This window comes from Camarhynchus parvulus, chromosome 7 (genome assembly GCF_901933205.1).
Source record: "Camarhynchus parvulus chromosome 7, STF_HiC, whole genome shotgun sequence".
In the NCBI taxonomy this organism is placed as follows: Eukaryota; Metazoa; Chordata; class Aves; order Passeriformes; family Thraupidae; genus Camarhynchus; species Camarhynchus parvulus.
In genome coordinates, this window is record NC_044577.1 from 7287177 (window position 1) to 7309312 (window position 22136).

Consider the following 22136-nt stretch of genomic DNA (forward strand, 5'->3'; position numbering starts at 1 on the left):
ATATATTTTACTATAATTTTCAGCCACTGAATTGCTGATTGTTACTGTTTGTCATGATTTTTAAACTATAATACCAACATTGTCTAACTATCATTTTTACCTTGTTTTTCTTATGATATTTGTGTACTTGCAGCGAATATTTTTTCCTTGATTAGCATTTCTAAATTTTCATTTAGTTCAACTTTTCCTTTTGCAACTGCTTTATCCTCTGTCTTCCTGGAATCCTCTCTCAGCAAGACACACTGCCTTGTGAATATTAGACCCCCAGTATAGCCTCAAGTTCCTGAAAAAGTTAATTAAAATAACCATAGATTATGAGTCTAATAGCTACTGTACTCAGTTGCAGGCAACTAAAGGGGAGCAAAGAAACCTAGGGGTCCTCGCCCTACAGTAGGAGAAAAAAATTCATAGTTTCTTGCTCTTAATCCATCGTTGGACTTTTTACTTGCCTCCATAGAGGGAAAAACCCATAAAAATAAAACTTTTCTTCCTAGTTAGTCCAAAACTGAGGTGCATAAATCCAAAACAGTGGGTTGAACAAAGCCTCTCACCCAGAGAGGATTGAAGCCATGAATTCCCCGCGTGCCTTCCTTACATTTTAAGCCTCCAGAACTGCTCAGTAAAACCTGATCTTGATGAAAACACCAACAACCTGCTTTCAAGCATTTAAATTTCAAGCTGACTTGGAGAAAAGAAGAAAACATTGTAGTCCACATAGTTGAAAGAGAGGGATGGAGCTCCATGAGAGGCAGGAAAAAACAAGGAAAGAAGCTGCCCACACAGTAATAAGTCTGATACAAGAAATCTCTAATTCTGATCTACAGCCTCTCATTCTGTTACACCAGCTGATCTCATTTACTTCACAGCCTGATATTCCCATGGCTCTCTGACAGAAGAAAAGTAACAAGAGGAAAAAGCCCTTCCCCAAGGAGTTTTTCAGGACATATCAATGACTTTAAAATATCACTAATTTAGCCTTTAATATTACCTTGGAACTTTGCCTTTCCAATTAACTGCAAGTTGTCATCTGAGGGTGGAGCAGTTTTGTAGGACACAGAGCTTTTCTTCCAGTGAACGTGGATATCCCATGATCTGTGGCACAGAGACTTCTGCAACATCCCATTTTGTTGTTTTTTTACAAAAATTATGTGTAAAAAACTCTAGAACATGACAAGAATCCAGCCAGCCCTTGTCTAAGTGAAAACCTTTGCTAGCTGATCAGGCCCTAATTGCACCCAAATTGTAAACACCTGCAACGCAGTGTGTTACACCCTCAGCTTCCCCTGGGAGACAGACAAGGCTTCTCCCTGGCCACCATGGCTGGCAGCTGCTGTAAACTCCCCCAGGTCCCCTCTCCCAGCCATAATTTGTCACCTAAAGCCAGGCAAGGATAAAGCAGCACTTAGAGTGGGCTCATGATGGTTTCTGAATTTGAGCAGCTGTTAGGAACTTCTTCTGGAAGCTGGCAAATTGTCAATAACTTTCCCTCCTAAAACAAAAGAAATCAACTTTGAAATAAGCTTTGGGTGCAATTTACAACCCTTCTTTTGTTGTGGTTTCAGCTAAATAGTATTAAACCTCCATTTGCAGGCAGCAACCTGGAGGAAGAGCTGTCTACAAGAATTTTGAATTAGTAAAGGAGAAAGTTCTTCCCAACACTTTGCCATGCTATGGCTGTCCTGATAGCTTCACTAGAAAAATCTAAGTCCATTATTCCTTATCAGGTGGATGTTATTCATATAGACTCGAAAAGGTGTTCTTTTGGAGGACTGGTTATTATTTATGGCAATAAGGCAGCATTACTGTAGTCATTACATTAGAATATGTTTCTTAATAATACAGATTTCATACTCATTTCAACCAAGACCAAAAGCCTGATGGCTCAGTGAAATATCCAGTTCTTTGCACCAGAAAAGAAGCTGGATTTGACAAACTCCATATTTAAACCAAGCGCCTCTGTTCTGGAAATGTAATGAAATATATAATGTAACAAATACCTACTAAGCTACAGTAGTGTATGATTTTTTTTTATCATGATCTAACATTTTAATTCAACATGTGATTGTAATCAGATGTCCTCAACTATATCTTGTTATGATCTTAAAAAAATAAATCTGTAGATATTTCTGTTTAAAGTACTAGAAGAGAAAGAAATTTTGCAGGTTTTAGAATATGGGAGATGAAGAGATGCTTTCTATATTTTTGCCTACCTGTTTATTGGGAGGAAGCAAAAACTAGCTCACACTACACTGGGGGACTGCTGTTCCAAGATGGATGGAGTCCACCAGAACAAAATCCTGCTGAGTCTTGTCTTTCCAACAGCTCTTCATCCTGCAATAGCCTCACCCTGGAGTGTCTAGAAAGACTGACTGTAACCCACACTGTTTCCCCATCACAGCAGCCCCGCTGGCTTGAGCTGGCTCCTTCTGAGAAACCCACTGATTCTTTTTTTTTCTTTTTAATCCTGCAGTCTTATTTGGCAAATCTATGCTTATCCAAACTTTCTCTCCTTTCAGTGCGCCCCTTAGCCATGGACATCTCTAGATTTTTTGTTGTTGAGTCCACATCCACTGAGAAGGCAGCCAATGAAAGGTCACTCCTGGAGACACTGGAGATATGCTTTCTGTGGGTTTTTGTGAATATTCCTATTGTAACTTGCATTTCAGCTTCACTGTATTTGTTATAACATCTCCAAGGTACCTAGAAGAGTATGTTCACTCCTCTTCTCTGTTTGGGTGCATCTGTAAAGCAGGGATCAAATTCCTAGCAGGAAATGGCTGATTTGATATGTGTCAGCTGCAACAAAGTTAATTTTCTTCCCAGTACTGCCTTGGGATTTGGGATGACAATCTTGCTGCAAACAGATGGCTGCTGCTGCTGAGCAGTGCTTACCTTGAGGCCCTGTCAGCTTCTCACATTGCCTGCCAGCCAGGACAGCTGATCTCAGCTGATCTGAGGGACATTCCAGACCACATGGAGTCATCCTCACACATAAATCTGTGGTGGAAGCTGGCCAGGGGCCACTGCTCAGGAACTGGCTGGCTGTAGGTCACTGGGGGTGAGCAACTGCATTCTATGCAATTGTTTTGTATATTTAAATTCTTTTGTTATTATTTTCTTTCCCTTTTCTGTCATCCAATTAACCTTTACCCCTCCGGTTCTCCTCCCTGCCCCACTGAGTGGGCTGAGGAGTAGGCAAGTGCCTGTCTGGTGTTTAGGAGCTGAGTTAAACCACAGCAATATGGCAGAAAGAAATGTCACACAGCTTGTTCCTCAGAGGGCAGAGGCTCCTGAATTACAGTGATGGCTCCTGCAGTCATCACCATCTTCTGTCATTGTCATATTCCTTTGTGGCAGGGAAGATTGTACCATACCAAATATGCAGAAATATTTCACTGAATTTCTAGAATTGTAGTTGTGTTCTTTTGTTATAGTTGGTTGGGTTTGTATCAGATTCTTTACACTCAGTTGACTGAGGCCAAAAATCAGTTCTGTGATGCTTTGACAGATGTGAATTTGCTCGGTTGTTTTTTTTTTTTTCTCTGCACAAACATCCATTAACAAGGCTGCAGCCTTTTCTGGAGAATGGACAGTAGTATCTCAATCAAGGAACAAATTACTAATTTTGCAACAGAAACATTTGATAGTGCACCACTCTCTGATACTGAGAACATAACCAAACTTAAGCCAGAGCTTATAGAAAGATGACTTCTAAGTCTACCAGCAAGGAAATGGGAATGTGCACAAAATAAACATGGGGGAGGGAGTTAAACATGGGCTCTTTAGCATCCTGCCCAAACTAGTTTTGTGTGATGTCTTTGTACTTTTCCAGACCTTCTCCCAGCAAAGGATAAAACATGTAATGCCAAGAGCACAGTATACAGATCAGCAATCAAGCTCTCTGGTGTTGTGCAATACCATAAAACTTCTCAGTTTTAATATTTGCACCACTCTGCTCAGGTTTTCCTGAGCTCTGCACAGGCCATTGGTTCTCATATTGTGCCCTTTCTCTTCTGGCTTTTAGAAAAAGCAAAAACTGCTTTTTTCTCTTTTACCGATCCTGAAGATGTTGTCCAGTAATTGCCTCACAGGAATGAGCAGCAAATTCACAATAAAATTTGTCTATGGGTCTACAGCTTCTAAGGCATTTCTATTTCAGCTATTGAACTGCTGATTTAGTTTTACCTTTTCTCGTGATTTTTGAAACCATCTAATGCTCTAATTTTTACCTTTTTTTCTCTGTGATATTTGCATACTTGCAGGGAATCTTTTTTCCTTCATTAGCATTTCTACATTTCCATTTAGTTTTGCTTTTCCTTTTGCAATTGTTTTACTCTTTCTGGAATCCTCTCTCAGTGAGAAGAAAACTGCCCAGTGAGTATTAAACCTTCAGTATAGCCTGCATTTCCTGAAAAAGTGATTAAAATATCCAGAGATTATGTGAGTGTTTACCAGCTCAATTACTATGCTCAGTCTCAGGCAGTTATAGGAGATAAAAGAAAGCCATAGGGGCTCTTATTCTACAACAATAAGAAAAACGGTGCTTCTGTTTTTAGACTCTTTACTTGCCTTTGCAGAGAAGAAAAGTCTTCCATTTTCTTGCTGTTTTGTGGACTTTGGCTGTGCTGTTTCTAGCTGTAATGCCATGACATTTTCTTTGTTACATTTCTGTGTTGCTTGGTACATTTTACTACTTCATGTAGTACTGCTGGTGTTCTCCAGAACCTTTTTAGTGCTGAAAACTTTGAGCTGGTTATTTATCATAGCCACAAGGAGCTAGCAAAAGGCAGGGAAGCAGTTTGGGAATTTAATTTCTAGATGAGCTTTTAATGAATGGTTGCCAAACAAATATTACACTACTGCTTTTGAGAAACCAAGAGAAGGTTTCTGTCAGTGCTGGCAGTCCTGGGATTTGTTTCTCCCTGAGGACAGATTAGTTAAGGAAAACAGAACCAACTCTTGTAACTCAATTTAATTTAAATGCAGTCTGATACTGTATTATTTTAATCACTATATTATTTTAATCACTCTGAAGTGGCTTTTTCCTACCATTTTTGAAGTTATTTGTCACTAAGGCAGAACTTCACTAAATGTTATAGCTGACATTTACTTAATGCTACTTCACAAACGACAAATTATTAGCTCATTCACAAAATTAAAGCTATATTACATGAGGCTGTGCCATGTTTCCTGGATAAGAAAACGCCCCCCACACACTTTTTTGTTTTTTCCTTCCTAATATGATTCTACAATACTTTGAGGAATGCCATAACAGGGAAAGAGGTGCAATATCTATGTATGCTCTAAACAGAGTCAAGAGAAAAGAAAAGCATGTCCAACCACTTGCATTACAAACTCCTCACTTAACTACCTGAGAGCTTGCACTTCAGAGCAGACTTTCCTTTAGTGATTCTCCAGCCCTGGTTTTTACAGCATATTACCTCAGATGGCTCTCTAGTTACAGCTTTTTCAGTGCTCAAAGCACCTGGCTGAGGAAATACTGCACACTTGATATGGAGATAGAGATGCAAAGAGACACTTAAAAAGAAAAGAAAAGGTATTTTTCATAATCAAATAATCTTCTCCTTCAACAACCTCACAAACTACTTATATTAAACATGGATTATAATACTTGATTAAAATAAGAGATTAAAAGTAATCACAAACATCAACCTATCCTCCAAATGTTATTCATTTTGTGCATCTGGATAAATGTGCTGTAGAGATATGACCACAGCCAAATTAACATTACCTAAAAGTTCTCTAGGAGCCAGTATGGTAAGTTAACCCCTGAGTCACATATTTATAGAAATTATTTCATGCCAGTAAGAAAGAAATCATAAAGTTCCTTCATGGGCAGTAAAAGCAAACAGATAACATCAGCATGAACCTACCAACTTCCCAGCCCTTACCGCCCCTGCAGGGAAACATGTTTGGACAACCTGGAAACCTGCAAAGCCCCTGCCCCTTCAGAAAGGGGAAAAGGGAAGTTCTTGCCTGCTTCACTACAAATACAACTTTATGTCTTGTACAGAAACTGTCTCCTCCCAGTGTTAACTCCCATTGCCACTAGGAATTGGCCAAATCACACTTCACTCTTGAATAAAAATTCTCTCTGGAGTCTCAAAGAATAATATCTATGTGTATTTTCTAGGCCTGCTGATTTCCTTCATGCAACTGACACCTATCTGTAAAAGCTGACACATAAGGTACTTTACAAATACTCCTATACTCCTGTCTTCAAAATATTTCACAATGCCTTGCAAATGATTTATGCAAACAGCAACCAAACAACAATTAAGTACTTCTATTTTTAATTTCCTGGGAATGAACTGATGTGGAATGAACACACTGGAAGGAGTTTTACAAAAAGGAAACCACTTACATAGCGAGAAGCACGTATTTAATTAAATGCTTTGCAAAGATACATGAATAAAGCTATGACTTTCTTTAGGGAGAGCCCCAGCTGTTTTTTTTTTTTAAGGAACAAACAAAAAAACGTGGAGAGCACAGATGCAGTAAAGAAACAAAAAAACCTAAATAAGTTTGTACCCACATACTTTACAAAATAAAGCATGTTGGAGGTACAAAACATTCTATATACTGAATGACCAACAATTAAATGCACTGTAACATTGTTCTCTCAAACACTGCAAGCCTAACAGCTAAGCTCTGAACATGACACTGACAGTAGGCATCTTTATTTCATCAGCCTTCTAGAGAGTCATTTAGCACCATCACTTTGTTGCTTTTTTTTTTGCCCTGCCTATCTCCTATCTTGAAATAACAACAGAAGCATAGCACCTTTTAATACCTAAAAGAAAACCAGGAATATTAATTGCATCCCAACTTCCAGAGATGAGGTAGCTCATGCTAAGAAATGATGGAACTTTCCTGCCTTGATAACTCAAGGCCAGCAAGTCAAATTACTGGTGATGCATGTCTGGATGTCAGCTAAAACCAAGGAATTTCTAAACTTTCTTTATTAGTAATTGGTCTGGTATACATGTGAATGGTCTGCAACACACAGAAATTGGCACCATATATAAGACATCTGAATAATTTGATATGTAATGGCTTCTTAGATGGGCAAATATTGGAAAATCAACAAGTATTGGCTTTAAGACATATTTTAAAGATTAAGGATAATTTAATGGAATTACACAGATACATTGTGAGAAGTGAAATCTAGTCTTAAAAGTTAAGATATGGGACACCCCTACTATGGGACACCCCTATTTACCCCAGTAATATTTTTACTTCATAAATTAACCATGGCTATGGATCACTCTTCTGAGCAGACTTACATAGAAAAGTGCAAGAAAAACAATGCCAAATTGAGATGGTCTTGTCTGAAGAGATTTTCTTTTACAGAAGACACAGCTTTCTGTGAATGGCAACCACAGGAACACAAACTGGGGTACAGGGAGAAGGTATGATTGAAATACAGCCAACGGTTCACAAAAGTGCTCTACTTTTCTGTTATTCAGTACACATCAAAGCAAAAGAAATAATCATTAGAGCTTTCACATAGTTCCACATTAAATCTATCTATTTTGAATACCTGGAAATGTCAAAATAATTTGAAACAAAACCGAGGAAAAGGATTCATATTACTTTTAGAAGGTTGTCATCAATCCTCTTAAAATTGTACTAAACAGTTGGTTCCAATCATTGAAAACAGAAGGTTTGTAAGTAAAATAAATATTCAAAAGGAGGCCGGGCATTTAGAAAGAGCTGTATATACAATGCTGATCCAATATCAGCCATTACTTCAAGAGTCTCAGGATTAACTTCAATCAGTCTAAGTTCATGTTTAACTGCTGCTGTTGCTGGGTAGTGTGTTATATTCCCCCCTTGCTCTTACACAAAGCAAACTGGCCCAATTTCAATTCCAAATTCCTGGTCGGTACTGCCAATGTCCACCGGTGCAATATCGATGATGGGTAAGCGCGCCACGTTCTGCGTTCTGTACTCAAAAACTGTCTTGCCCACGTTCCCATTACGTTTCTAGAGGGAAAAGAAGTGGGGAAAATTTAAAATTAGGCCAGGGCTCTGTTAAAACCAGCCTGAAGTGCAACTGGTGAGTCAGTTGTCTGATTGCTCAGGAGGGTGTTGCTGCACCTTTGCTGAGTAACACTGAGCAATGCTGTCCGCGCTGCACCTGGGTTTTTTTGAAATGTCTCTAATGAGCAGATCTATCAGACTGACACATCAGGGCTGATTTTTCTCTTATGCTATGAAATTCTTCTCTACGTGTTCATAATGTGGGCCTTCACCCATAATTGTGGGCTTACTTTAAAGCACAGAGAGTACTTAACTTTTTTCAGGTGCAGGACTACATTTAGGAATATTTGCCAGTATGTTGGTCTTGGCTGAAACTGCCAAGTTTCTGAAAAATCTACTACTTTCTGTTTTCTGTGCTCACCACGAAATTTTAGGGAGACTTTGCCTCTCCAGCTCAGTGAGTTTCCTCCACAGTACTGCTGCAATAATCTTACCCATCTGGCAGACAAAAGTTTGTGGTTATCTCACCAGTTTGTATGATTCCACTCAGCTCAGAGCTAAACAAGTACTGGGAAATGCAAAATGCCAAGATATGTATCTCAGTATGCTCACTAAGAAGGAATTTGCAAATAGCCACTAAATAGTGCAGACTTTTATTATGTGAAGCTAGAATTATAACAAAATCCCTGTTTGATCAGTTATGTCTACAATTCATTACAAAATCCTGCAGAATTTTAATTACTTCCTTGCATGGGTGTTTTTTCCTAATTCAAGAGAGAAGTGAAAATGTACAAAAGTCCTTTTGGGCAAAACCCCCAAACTTACAGAGCAGCTGTCGTGCAGAACAGTGTATCTGAAGCGGCTGTTTCCCTCTGCCTTGATCTCCAGGTCATTGGCCCCTTTCAGAATCACAGCTTTCTTCAGGTTCTTTGTCTGGTCATCCAAGTACCCAACACTGTTTTTGCAAAGGTAGGTGATGTTCTGGGAAGCTTCCTTGGACAGGAGGCGCAGGAATGTCATCTGAGTGACAGCTGTATCCCCATACACAAACTTTGGAGATAAAGAAATAGGTCAATTAACAGGACACTGAAATTAGGAGTTGGTGAATTTGGAAACATCTGCCATTATTGTCATCTTTCAGACATGACTAGTAGGAGCCCTATTACATGAAATCTAAGGGTGGTTTCTTTCTTGTGTAATTTGCTGCCAGTTGAGGACAAAGAAATTTAGACATTCTATAACAGGGAGAATTTTGGAGAAGTTTGACTTCCACAGACATGCCAAGCTTTGGAATGAATTCTGCCTCATTTCTGAAAGGGATTCTTACACATGGAATAATGCATTAGAGTAACTTTGAAGCAGGTAAGAAACATCAAGCACAGAAAACTCCTTTACAATGCACCTGATATATTGCCAATTTATTAACTTGTTTTCTGTAGGGTTTGTATTTTATCTAGAAGCAGAACAAACGAAGTTTGACTATATGGGCCTTATAAACTAATCGATTTGCACAGGAGTTTGACAATTGCTTTACAAAGTGGCAGTGTTTCTATAAAAAACAAGCAATTTTTCTACCAGTAAGGCAAATTCTAAAATTCCTGAGGTTTTTTTTACCCTATTCATGCAGGCTCCATTTTATTCATGTTTTATGAATCATGGCAACATAAAAACAACAATCAAGAATTACTAAAAGTTTATACATTTAACTGAAAATGGTGAAAAGAAAATCTTATTCACTGGTACTGTCATAATGTATAAAGTGTGCTACTCTTGGACACATTTATTACTTAGAATCTATAAGGAGTGCACTTGACTATTACATAGCTCAATCTATTAGTTACCAAATCTGACAGTGTTTTAAAAATACTGAAATATTCTGTTTTTAGTATTCCTGAAGATAATTTGTTCCTCCACAGAGCAACTGCCTTGCAAATCCCTCTGTGTAGCTCTGCAGGCAGCTCAACATCAACTGGGATGTTAGGTCATGGCAAGACTTCCTGAATTTAGTAATAAATGAAAGCATCTCAAAAAAGCAAACAATATCACATCTGTTCTCAGCTGTTAAAGTTCTGAACTGTTCTTAGTAATAAAAAAAAAACCAGCATTATTTTTCATGCACCAAATACTGAATTTCAAGGTAATAACGCTCTATGAAATAACATTTCAATATATTCTCTGTGCTTTTGATAAACTAGGAATAAAAATGGCAAAAACTAGTTAATAAATTATATACTTCACATAGGGTAAACTTCTTTTATTTGTCAGGCTCATTAAGCCTAATCTTAGAAGTTACCATAGAGGAAAAACCCAGCAGAAAAGTGAGTGAAATTTTATCTGCCTAGAGACTGATGGATTCATCATGGATCAACCTGATCCATAGCAATCATACTTTCATTTTAAACAAATTTATAAAGTAAGTTTTGTAATTTTTAGGAGTATTGAGTTTTCCGAAAGGAAGATTAGAATTCAATTAAAACAGCAGGGATCTGGGTTATGTATCAGGGTAGAAGTACAGTTGTTTAAGACAAGACAGAGATTTCGTAAAAGACTGATAGAGAAGGTGATATTTTTGTCCAGCAGTGGTCTGCTTTAGCCAATCCTGCATTAGATGCACTTGCATTGTTTTTTCCCAGCTATTTTCTATCTTTATTATATGATATTAACAATCAATTGACTATAAGCCAGTCAATCATCAGGTATAATGTTGTGACTGTAGCAGAACCTGCTCAGAGCAGAAGTTCCAAACCACAAGGCAACAAGCTTCACAGAAGCCAATTTTAAGAGTGTCAGTATTCACTTACCTGTGATCCCCTGTTCATATCAAGGCCATACCAAACAGGCTTTAAGTCAGAGGACTTGCTGGCCCACCACGTTTTGCGGGGCACACTGGATGGGTTGGCAGAAATGCAGGTCTCCCCAGTTTCCATGTTGCAGTACACTTTTATAGCATCTTCAACACATCCTTGGTTAGGATCAATCCAATATTCACCTGCAAAGAACATAAAACACGACTCTGTTACATCACAAAGATTTTTGAAACTGGGAAGACATAAGCAGAATGATGTGCAGCAGTGCAAAGCAGTGCCCAAGGCCATGCTGGACACGAGGCAGGCTCAGAGGGCCCAGAGCAGAGGTGTGACCACGCACCACTCCTCTTGGAGGGGTGGCACAGCTTCAGGTCGTCACAGGTGCGCGCTGGGTGCTTCCTGGAGCCATCGGGGCTGCGCATGGTCTCGATCTGGCTGCTCAGAGACTTCAGTGTGGCATGGACTCCTGGGTCTGTTTTATTGTGGTCATCAGGGGCTGCTTCATCTTCAGTGAACTCCGGGAGTGGATCCGCCATGGCATCGTCATAATGTCCCATGATGTCACCGATGGCAGCAGTGAGGTGGCCTGGGGGCCCTGGAGGGCCAGGAGGACCAGGCTCACCTGGTGGGCCCTAAGGTTCAAAACAAGAAGGCAACAGAGGTCCAGTAGAGTAAATACTATGCCCAATGACAGCAAAGCCTGCCACCAAAAAAACCCCAAAAACTTCTGGGCCAGTCACTCTAAATTCAGATATAAAGAATTCACCTTTCAAAGAACGGCATGTGAGGTATGTATTCACTCTGCTTCATGTCCTCTCTGATTGCCTTAATGCCTTGCTTGACTTCTTCTTACTCCTGATTTTAAGACTAATAGCTGGAAAAGGTCTCCAAGGAATGCCCTCATTTCCTTTGTTAAACCTGTCCCTCCTTGTTCAGATCCCTGCTTAACAACTTTATTTCTTAAAATTCCTGCTTTCCATAAGTTGCCTCTGGATCATTTTCCCGGATGGAAAATTTAGCACTAGAAACATCTTTATATTTATCCAGCACAGTGCTGAGCTCTCTGGCCACAGAACTCTGGTCTTTCTGTGTTACAGAATCTACACCATCCTTACTTGGAAGAGCGGGTGTTTTCCTGACTAAGTAAATTTTCCCAAATGGTGGATTGTGAGGTCCTTCTGTCAGCATGAACCAGGACACATGAGAAGATATCTGTTAACAAACATATCTCACCCTGCCAGCCCTTCTCCGGCAGTACAAAGTCTGTAATGTACCTCTAGATGAATTTTGATGCTCTGCTGCACCAGGTGGTGGATCAGAACCGGCCTTTCCTTTGAGAGTCATTACTTCAAAACTCACAACTAGTGCTCCAAATGCACACACCCAAACTAACACACACTGTGTCTGAAAGATTAAATCTCAACCTTTATTTCTTGCTTTTTAGTTCCAACTTACAGCTGCATGCAAGACCCCATGGAAAGCAAAACTAAAAATACTGGAATGTGATATTTCTTGTGTGGTTTCATTACACAGTTGATAGAGACATATTATATTCTTATGCTCTGCCATACACTTTTCATACAGGTCTTGGTGTCTGGGCAGAAGTGGAGATACTGATAATTAGCAGAAATTCAAATGAAATAGGCAGAATATCAGCACATGATAAACACAAGGAACCCCATGTCTTACCAGACAAAGACAGCCAAAACTGCCTGCCTTTTCTTGCCCATTATTTTGTTCTACCACTTCCACAAAATAAGCAATATCAATTTTTTACTTCTCCCCATGACCACCCAGGTCACTCTTTTCTCAAATTCTCTAATTTTTTAAAAATTTATCTTCTTTCAAATAGTTTAACTACCCTTTTTTGAGTATTTTGAATTGGTGCATGTGGAATATGCCTGGGGCATTCAGCAAGGTTTAGGACTCTTTCCAAACTGATCAAACCAGTTTCCATCAGTAGTGAATTAGCTCATGGTTTGGTGTCTGCAAACCTCAGCCCAGCATGAAGAAGGTCAGCTGGGCTCAGTGTTAGAAGTTTGGGCTGTTGATTTGGAGTGAAGGATCTCCCTAACACACGGCACAGTGGAGGAGGGTGCTGGCAGTCAGGCAGGTGGCTGTGCTCACTCTCTGGACTGCCAGCTTTGAGCCACTGCTGGCCTGTGCTTGGGCCTGAGGTTTAGGACCCAAGTGGCCAAACAGCCGTGTTGGACCACAGACCCAGCAGGATCCAGTAAGCCACCCACAGAACTACATCCAGCTCAGCCTAAAAAGAGCACATGTGGATGAGGCTGGGATCATCCCAGCATCAGAAGATGAAAATGAGTAAGAAATGAAACCTTCCAATACAGTTACCCTGGATGTTTCTTGGAGAAACTACCACATTTTATCGTTTGTCTTGAGCTCATAGATGTTCAAGAAAATAACGTGATGGACTATAAAAAAGAATCTGATTATTTGAAGATAATTTTTTCCCCCATATTCCCATCAATTTACCTCAGGTCCAGCCTCTCCCACAGTCCCTCTAACACCAGGAGGCCCAGTTGGCCCAAGTGGACCAGGACTTCCATCTTTTCCAGAAGGACCAACTGGACCTGGAGGACCCTAGAAAATATAGGAGACAGATGGAATGTATTTTAGCACTTAGAAACAAAGTTTTACAAAGCAGCCCATTATATGTAGTATCTTGTCAGGAGCCAATCTGATTACTTGTGCCTATTACCAAACTTTTAAAAATCAGCTTTTTTCTTCTTCTGTTAAAGTAAGAAGGCAGTTTAAAAGCTGCTCTTCTGAAGTGAATCACCTCAGATAACATAACTTGGTTCAGCTGTATATCTTTTTCCTTAACCATTCAAGTGGGATAAGTTTCAGATTCCAGATGCTGTGCAGACAGGAGTAGCTTTTGTACATCCTCAGATACAGGCTCAGAGGTAGATGTAGATGCCTCCCTTGGATGTTCCCAAGGGACAGTATTTCTTCTTTATTTTTGAGTAAAATGACATGCATGGGGGATGAGTGGCAGAGCTGCCACATGCATGGCTTTGTATCAGCTGCAGCAGAAGTGTCTGTAAAAAGAGACTGCAGCCTTCTAGTCATTCTGAGCCAACAATTTTAGCTACAAAAAACTACACTCATGACAAAGCTTTACTATATTAAACAAGGTGATGTCTCAGTAAAATATATTAGGGTAATGACCATATGATATCAAAGTCAATAAAAGTCATTGAAATACAAGTGATGCAGAAATAGATGTCTGAGCAAGGAAAAAACCACAAACCCCAAGAAAGAAAAACCTTAAAAGTTATACTCACCCGAGGACCAAATGGGCCTGGAATGCCAGGACTGCCCTGTTCACCAATTGGACCCTAAACAGAAGAAATTATCATATCATTGTGTCATTTAGAGCATGTTACTTTAGTTTTTTAGTGCGTGATACACACAATTGATATGAATAGGATTAAAAGGTACATAAACAATGGGTGGTACCTCTACCTTAATCCCTTAGTAACTTAATTAAATTTACTGGTGCTTGCCTGTAAAGCTGTTTCTCTAGAAAAGCCCTGGTTTGGAAGTATTTATAATCTTGTGAGTGGCTCACAAGAGAGTAAATGACAGCTTTATCACCAAGTGAAAAGATAATTTAGGTGTCAGGCTTTTTGTTGCTGCTGTTCCTGTGCATTGAAACTTCCAACGTTTTCACAGCACCAGTGAATAAATGTATAAATGTTAAAAAAAAAAAAGGCAAGTTTTCCATGATATTTCCATTCAATTGACAATGAAATCCTAAAGTTCTTGAAAATATTAGAAAGAAATGCTCTCACAGTCCTTTTGGGATTTTGCACTGGGTTCCTTGACTCTAATGAATTCAAACACTGCCAAAAAGCATTTCACACTCCAAATTGCTTATCTCAAACTACCAGCTTTTGTTACTATCTTGTGCTGACAGGTCATTAACTGTAAGGGACTGGCCTTGCAAAGGGAACAAGAATAAAACACATATCTTGCAACAACAGGTTTACCTCATCATACAACAGTATTTTAAAATCGCATTAAAATACTAGCAAGTATAGACACCAGGCCACTCAAACACCTTGTGGGAAAAAAAAAAAACTAGTTTGCTTTATTTTCCACTTTAAATAACTATGTTCCTGATATACCATTTAAGTACCAGTAAATAAAATTATAGTAAAAGCAGAGCAACTTACAGGAGGGCCAGGAAGGCCTTGAAGTCCAGTGAAACCCCTGTGTCCTTTCTGGCCCCTATCACCTCGATCTCCATTGTCACCTTTGTCACCACGAGGTCCTTGGGGACCCTGTAAATATCAATGATGAAATGTGAAATTCTGAACTGGGGAAAAACTCCAACCTCAAAATTCCCTCATTTGCTTTTAGACACTGCACTCAAACCTCCTTCCCTTTTAAAGATGGAAAAGATGATGATGTTGAGGCAGCTCCAAGAATCTTAATTTTTTACCAAAGGATAAGTAAATAATTACAGAAAACTGTGCTGTGCTGTGCTTAAATACAGTTGTAGCAAATTTACTCTACTTAGCTACATGATACAGTGAAAAACCCATGGAACTGTACTAATGATAATAAATAATTTAGAAAACCAATTTTTTAAATATCAATGTATTTCTTCACTTTACTGTATATGGCAGATTATTTTTGTTAATGAGATTGAAATATTAAAGATCTCTCACAGACTCATTGTGATAAAGCATATTTTCAGTATTTAATCATCCAGGCTGCATCTTTACTTCTCACAGCTTCTTTCACCTTCATTATGATTAAAGTACAACTGAAGTTACATTCCCTAACTACAGACAACAACATCCAGGCAGCACAAATACTTTGTTCCTATTACTATCACAATTTCCTTGTTAGCTTTGATAATTGCAAACTACTTACACAAATTCAAGAATCATTGCAAAACGTGGCTGCTGTTTTCAATTCTATATTTCTCAGCCCAAATTACATGCTAAATTTCTCAATGCCAGATTCCAAATAGTTTATCTATGGCATCATTATCACTAACTACTCAATAAACTTTACTGTCTCTCAAATGACATCTGTTAGGGACAGGACAACATTGTTTTGAATTTCCCAAGTTTGCAATTAATTTTCTGTTCCAGGCTTGGATTGTAAAAGACTTATGTAACATAAAAAAGAGGAGTTTTGTTTATTTTCCTTTTCAGACTGAAGTTGGAAGTTCATTAGTTGAATTAAGGCCTTTTAGAGGGAACAGGTGATTTTGTTGTATTTCTGCCATTTTTATCTAAAAACCTCCCTTTTTGTTAAGTATTCATTTCCTGACCCCTTATTTAGACCAGACTCCAGCCATTTGCTAACTCAGATCCTTCCATTATCCAGACAGTAACATGCTCCAAATAAAGAGGCTTCCAAAGCACTACTGGAGTATGCAAATATCCAAATCTGTGCAGTTTTGCAGCTCAGAACTACCTGCACCCACTTGCAGCCAGAACACAAGGTGAAGCCCTGCTTGGCATTCTCGTTTGGGCTGAATTCCTCGCACACTTTCCTCAGTGGTATCTCAGACAAAACCACAATGACCATGAGCAACTTACAGGCAAACCTCTCTTTCCTGCACGGCCTGGGGGACCCATGGGACCTCGAGAACCCTGCAAAGGATGCATACAGAAAGAGTGTGAGGCAATGCATGAAAACCATACACAATAGTTTTTGATATACAAAGTATTTTTTAAAAAAGCATCACTTACAGTTTCACCTCTTTGACCTGCATCTCCTGGAGGGCCAACAGGACCCGGGGTTCCTGGACCTCCTGGAGAACCTGGTAAGCCTGCAGGGCCAGGTTCACCACGATCACCCTGCAAAGCAGAATTTCAATTGTTTATCTAAAGAGGACTGGTCTAGACCAATGCAACAAAACTGTAGCACTGCCAGTCTATTTTTGAGCAATTGCAACCTACAAAGATATTCCTGCTGCAAGAACTCAAGTCTGAGTTTGTGGAAGCAGATGTTCTTAGCCTCTTAGCCAGGCATCCTCAGCTTTGAGAGGTATTATATTCAAAGCTGGGATATACTTTCAGAACAAGCTCTCCATCAGGTTAACTGAATGAAAAGAAAATCTACAATAAGTCAAGAATAAAATGGGGGTTTGCAGAAGAAAATTAAGAAAATAATATATTCTTACACGTTCTCCAACAGCTCCATCTCGTCCAGGAGTACCATCATTACCAGCAGGTCCCTGGAGTTATGGAATAAAAATAGAGCTATTGATTAACTCTGTAATCCTGCATTTTTAGAAGAATTAGAAAGTTGTTCTCCACCTCTAACTTCAAGTCAGGGAGAATGACCATGTCTTTTCTTGCATGCTACAATGCTGTAATACTTACTTCTGGACCAGCTTCACCTACAGGCCCAGTGGCACCTGACTGGCCAATAGGTCCTGGGGGACCTTTGTCACCAGGTGGCCCTGTGGGACCCTGCTTTCCTGGAGTACCCTAAAAAAAGACGACAAATATCATATTAAAATTTTAATCACAAAACAAAGAAAGCACTAAAAACCTGCTGCCTGGCAAACTACTACTGCCAGACCAAAACACTATCTACATTTGTGAATGAAAGAAAACCCGTGATATCTAAAGAAAAGGTTCTTACATAATTTGAATACATATTTAATATACTTTGTATTTGTAAGAAGTTACTGATAAATCAGTAAGTCTGATGTCATTATCTGCAATAGGTATGGTGTTTTAGATTTCAGAAAAATATAATGAAGTTTGAAATAATTAACATGATTTTTCTGTCTCAACACCAACAAACCTTGTTAGCCTGGAAAAATTTCTGGCCAACTTTAGCTATAAAGTGACTTCACAGATCCAGTGGTAATGACAGATCTTCCATACCAATCCTTTTACTAGATTTACTTTTACTAGATTTAATACTATTTAATTGCTTGATCTACTGGATCATTATGCTATCCAACAAATATCTATAAATCCTATATGAATGCAAAGAGAGCTCAAATGGCAATTTGGAAGACTGTAGTTCACAATTTATGAAACAGTGCTTGCAGAGTATTTACTCACATTTAAGCAACATTTGAGTACCTAAATGAGAGTGTGGGGTTGTTTTTTTGAGGGATCAAGTTTTAAGTCAAATAGGAACATTTTAGACAAAAGCCTTAATGCTATTATTCACTTAATTCAGGTTCAGACTTTCCATTACAGCAGAAACAAAAAGGAAGTAAACCTTCCACCTCATGCATTTGAATGAGATTAAGTTCTTTACTATTCTCTCTCTATTCACTCCTGCAACTGGAGTTTTCCACCTTTCTCCTCATCTAAGGAGCTGCAAATCCCACACAGAAATTCCCAGGCCGGTGGCACATGGCCTGGTGGTCACTTACTGCAGGCCCTGGCAGCCCAGGCATGCCTCTCTCCCCTCGCTGTCCTGGCATTCCAACAATTCCTCTTTGACCAGTAGTTCCTGCTGGGCCAGGGGGGCCATCTGGGCCCTGAAATCCACAGAGGAGGAAGCAATGTCACTGTCATGTCAGCAGGAACAAACAAAGAGAGCAAGCCTGGAGCTGGTGGAGGGCCAGTCAAGGGACATACCGGCTGCCCATCATCGCCCGGGTCACCCTTGTCCCCAGGGCCACCAGGAGGCCCAGTTGGCCCTCGATCTCCCACACGGCCATGAGAACCAGGATCACCACGAAGACCTGGGGGACCTTCTTTTCCTGGCTCACCAATAGGCCCAGCAGGCCCTGGGGCTCCCTAAAAAAATGAAAACGCATCATTACATCGGGCCCTTTTCTGACCAGGACAATAAAACTCTAAGGACTGTGTTTCAGTTAACTATAAATGTATGCTTTGAGGGTAACAAATGTGAATGAGCTAAAAGCTATCATCTCTTATATGATCAAATAAATGAAATGAAATAAATATCAAATTATGTCCAAGTTCCACCCATAACCCCCCTCAATTTTCAATTCCAAACTCACTCTTTAAAAGACACTTTTTTTGTTTCTCTCTTTATTGTTTTTTTCTTTCACCTCAAGTATATAACCACTGCTAGAAAACTCACCCTTGCCCATTCTTTCTAACATCATCAAGCTAAAGTTTATATCCAAACTTTTCATTTCCATGGTATAAATTAGTGTTTCAACAGACCTTTGTTTATTTCTCAAATACTTTTAAAACACTACACGTGCATTTTAAGTTTTCCATAAACTTCACATTTGATAACCTTACAATGACTGCAAGTTGTTTTTTTTCATCATAACATTAAAACACATATGAAACATGATACAGTTCTCTGTGTGGTCAACCCTCAATTTGATCCACAGCTAGTATTTATTTATAGTATTTCTGCAAATGTTTGAACAGAAGACATTTTGTGTTTGTGGGTTTGAGTTTATTTTAATGGAACTTATGAGTAACTCCACCAATGAGAGAGCACAGAAGGGGCTCTTTCTTTTCCAAAAACTGTTGTAATTTCAGGCACCACTAAAAGGACAAAAAGTAAAATATAGAGGAAAATATAAGTTGGGGTTTTTTATTCCTCAAAGCAATTAAGTCATTGGAGCAATTTGAGCAGCAATTTGAAAGCCTGCTTAACCCAATGGAAAGCCTTGGACCAATATCAGGCATTGCACCAAGCTGAAGACTAATGAGCTTTACTTAATGGTGCAAACAATTAGTCACAGAAGTCAGTGTTGACAAACTGTTCTCTTCAATAGCATCGACCATAAACACTGGTTCAACTTCTTGCTTTATTTAACCTTCACATTCTTGGTGAGCATTTTATAAAACATACCTACTAGGAAAATTATAATTAACTTACAGTAGGTCCTGGAGGCCCCACTCTTCCAGCAGATCCTGGGAATCCAGTAGCACCCTAAAAAAAGCTCCTTTTTAATGCCATCTTTATCAAAAGAAACACAGCACTAGTTACCTCAAATGTTCTTGGCTGAATTAGTGAGCAAATTATATTTACATACTGACAAAACAAGCTGAGATATGGAATAATACACACATGACACAAAACTTCTGTATTAGATTATCTGCAGTCAGGTCTCAACACATAATATCTACTTACAGGTGGACCCTGAGTTCCTCTACCACCTTTCAGACCAGGAACACCTGGAGGGCCCTAAAAGGAAAGAGAGGGATGATAGTGAACACCCAGAACTTTTTTAATGAACAAGATCAGCCTATGTCACTGGTTCTGAGAGGATTTTATTTGTACTTACTGGGGGACCATGAGACCCAGCAAGACCCTGTGGGCCTGGAGATCCAGCATCTCCTTTCTGTCCAGGTTCTCCAGGTTCACCTTTAACACCAGGCTGACCATCAGGGCCCTATAAGAAAAATTATTTAGAAGAAACATCAGGGCAGGCAACACCAAATCTTTCCTAACAAAATAATTCTATAGAGAATTTTTAAAAGGGTAAAAATTAAAATACCAGGGGTAAAAATCAGTCCAGAAAACACTGTATTTGTTTAACAATTCAGCATGGTCATTAGAAGACCACACATGACATTTTCTAATAGCTTTCTAATCTTTCTAATACTGTGAAGCCAGTATTTCCATTTTAAATATTTTACTTATCTAGCTCACATTTTTCTTCTCTTTAGATTTTCTATTTTCCTCAGCAGCTATAAAACAAACATAGTCTTTTCAAGGCTTTTTTTCCCATCAAGGGAAGCAGGTGCAAGACTGTGAAAGGGATCCTGAAACAGGATACTTAGGCTGTGGGAAAGCTTAGGGTATTCCAGTCCATCTGGTCCATCACCTCGTTCCAGCCTTCACTACTCATGGCACAAATCTTTGCTACCTTCAGTAGACACATTTTAACTTCCTTTTTTTTAATCTCAAAGGAGCAGCATAACATACTAATGAAAATATGAAATCTGGTGAGCAATTACATAATCTCAATAAGAAAACCACTTTTCAACTGTCTAGGGTACTTACTGGCCCTTTCCTTCCCTTGATATATTGATGGGAGAAAGAAACAGCTCTTTTTGCAGAAAAAATGTGACTCCTGATCCAGAACACCACAGTATTATTCAAAATGAAGGAAATGAAGTGTGTCAAAGCACGAGGAAAGGAAACTCATTACTGTTCAAAACACATACCGGGGGGCCAGCAAAACCAACAGCGCCAGTTGGGCCATTCTCTCCTCGGGAACCCTGGGCAGAAAAATTGAAATAGCTGTATTTAAAAACCATCTTTCTACAGATAGTATCCATTTCAGTTCAATATATCAGAAAGGATGTTAACTATTCACCATCATAAGTGTCATTATACTTTTGCTCTATTAATCAGAATCAAATTATCTTTTAATTATAAAATAAAGGATGTTAGCTCTGATGTTAAAAGTTGCCATGTGTTCAAGACTATATTGAGCTTTCAGAATTCAGAGATGGAGGGCACAGGTGAGTATTAAAACAGAATTGGGAGAAATTCTGGTCACAACCCACCCCTTCCAGGGATGGCCAAAAGAGCACACACTGCATTCAACCTACCACTCCAATCACACTGGGGAAAAAACACAGTAGTTCAAAGATGTACTCTTCTACAGGATCAAAACAGGCTTCGACTGAGCTTTCCACTCAACATTTGCTTGGAAAAGAAGTAGCTAAAGGCTGCCAACTCCAGCACTCCCTAAAAGGGTGGAAGCTGCTCCAAGTTATACTGGAAATAAGAGTGTTCTGATTTATGACAGGCACATAATCAATTTCAAGCAGTGTGAAGGATCTAGAAGGGCTGAGCCTCTAATTCCCTAATTGAAGTCAACCCTTAAAATACTTCAAATCACTAATAGATGGAAGATGACAAGAGTTACATAACTGGATGAACTAAGGATTACCTCTGTGCTTTGCCCATTAAATATTTGTTTATGTGCAGTGGTATCTGCTAGGGGCATGCTTTTAAAAACACTGACACAATTACAAGTGGTGGCATCATTTCAGGAGTGAGGTAAGTGAGGGTGACTCTATAAAGTTTGCCCTAAAACAAGTATAGGTCACAGGAAGAAAATCTGGTAATACTTTTGCAAGTGCACAGCAACGAGTCAAAACTTCACACTTGGCTACAGAGAAATGGAAAGAAAAAGGGAGAAATATATCAGCAAATAAGAAAAAATGCCTGGAGTTTGGATCAGCATTAGGTATTGTTAACTTAGACCAGACAAAAAAAAAGCATGTTTACTCACAGGGTTTCCACGGGAACCAGGAGGACCAACTAGACCTCGAGGACCTGGTTCACCCTTAAAATAAAATGAAAGAATTTTATTTCCCAAGTAACTAACTTGTTTGGTCATTAAAATGC

The 22136-nt window shown here is 39.2% G+C and overlaps 1 protein-coding gene across 2 annotated transcripts in view; it reads right to left on the reverse strand.

The window, feature by feature from the left end:
* Positions 1–6386: 6386 nt before the first annotated feature.
* The window catches only part of COL5A2 (collagen type V alpha 2 chain), a 98271-nt gene continuing 82521 nt past the window's right edge, over positions 6387–22136 (reverse strand). For both annotated transcript variants that reach the window (XM_030952459.1, XM_030952460.1), the window contains exons 37-54: positions 22021–22074; positions 20942–20995; positions 20056–20163; positions 19902–19955; positions 19647–19700; positions 18416–18577; positions 18208–18315; positions 17192–17299; positions 16990–17043; positions 16556–16663; positions 16403–16456; positions 15020–15127; positions 14126–14179; positions 13311–13418; positions 11155–11446; positions 10809–10996; positions 8833–9057; positions 6387–8010 (exon numbers count right to left, since the gene is read on the reverse strand). In XM_030952459.1, coding sequence (XP_030808319.1) covers positions 7864–8010; positions 8833–9057; positions 10809–10996; positions 11155–11446; positions 13311–13418; positions 14126–14179; positions 15020–15127; positions 16403–16456; positions 16556–16663; positions 16990–17043; positions 17192–17299; positions 18208–18315; positions 18416–18577; positions 19647–19700; positions 19902–19955; positions 20056–20163; positions 20942–20995; positions 22021–22074 — 2040 coding nt within the window. In that variant the 3' untranslated portion in view covers positions 6387–7863. The remainder of the gene's footprint in view (positions 8011–8832; positions 9058–10808; positions 10997–11154; positions 11447–13310; positions 13419–14125; positions 14180–15019; positions 15128–16402; positions 16457–16555; positions 16664–16989; positions 17044–17191; positions 17300–18207; positions 18316–18415; positions 18578–19646; positions 19701–19901; positions 19956–20055; positions 20164–20941; positions 20996–22020; positions 22075–22136) is intronic.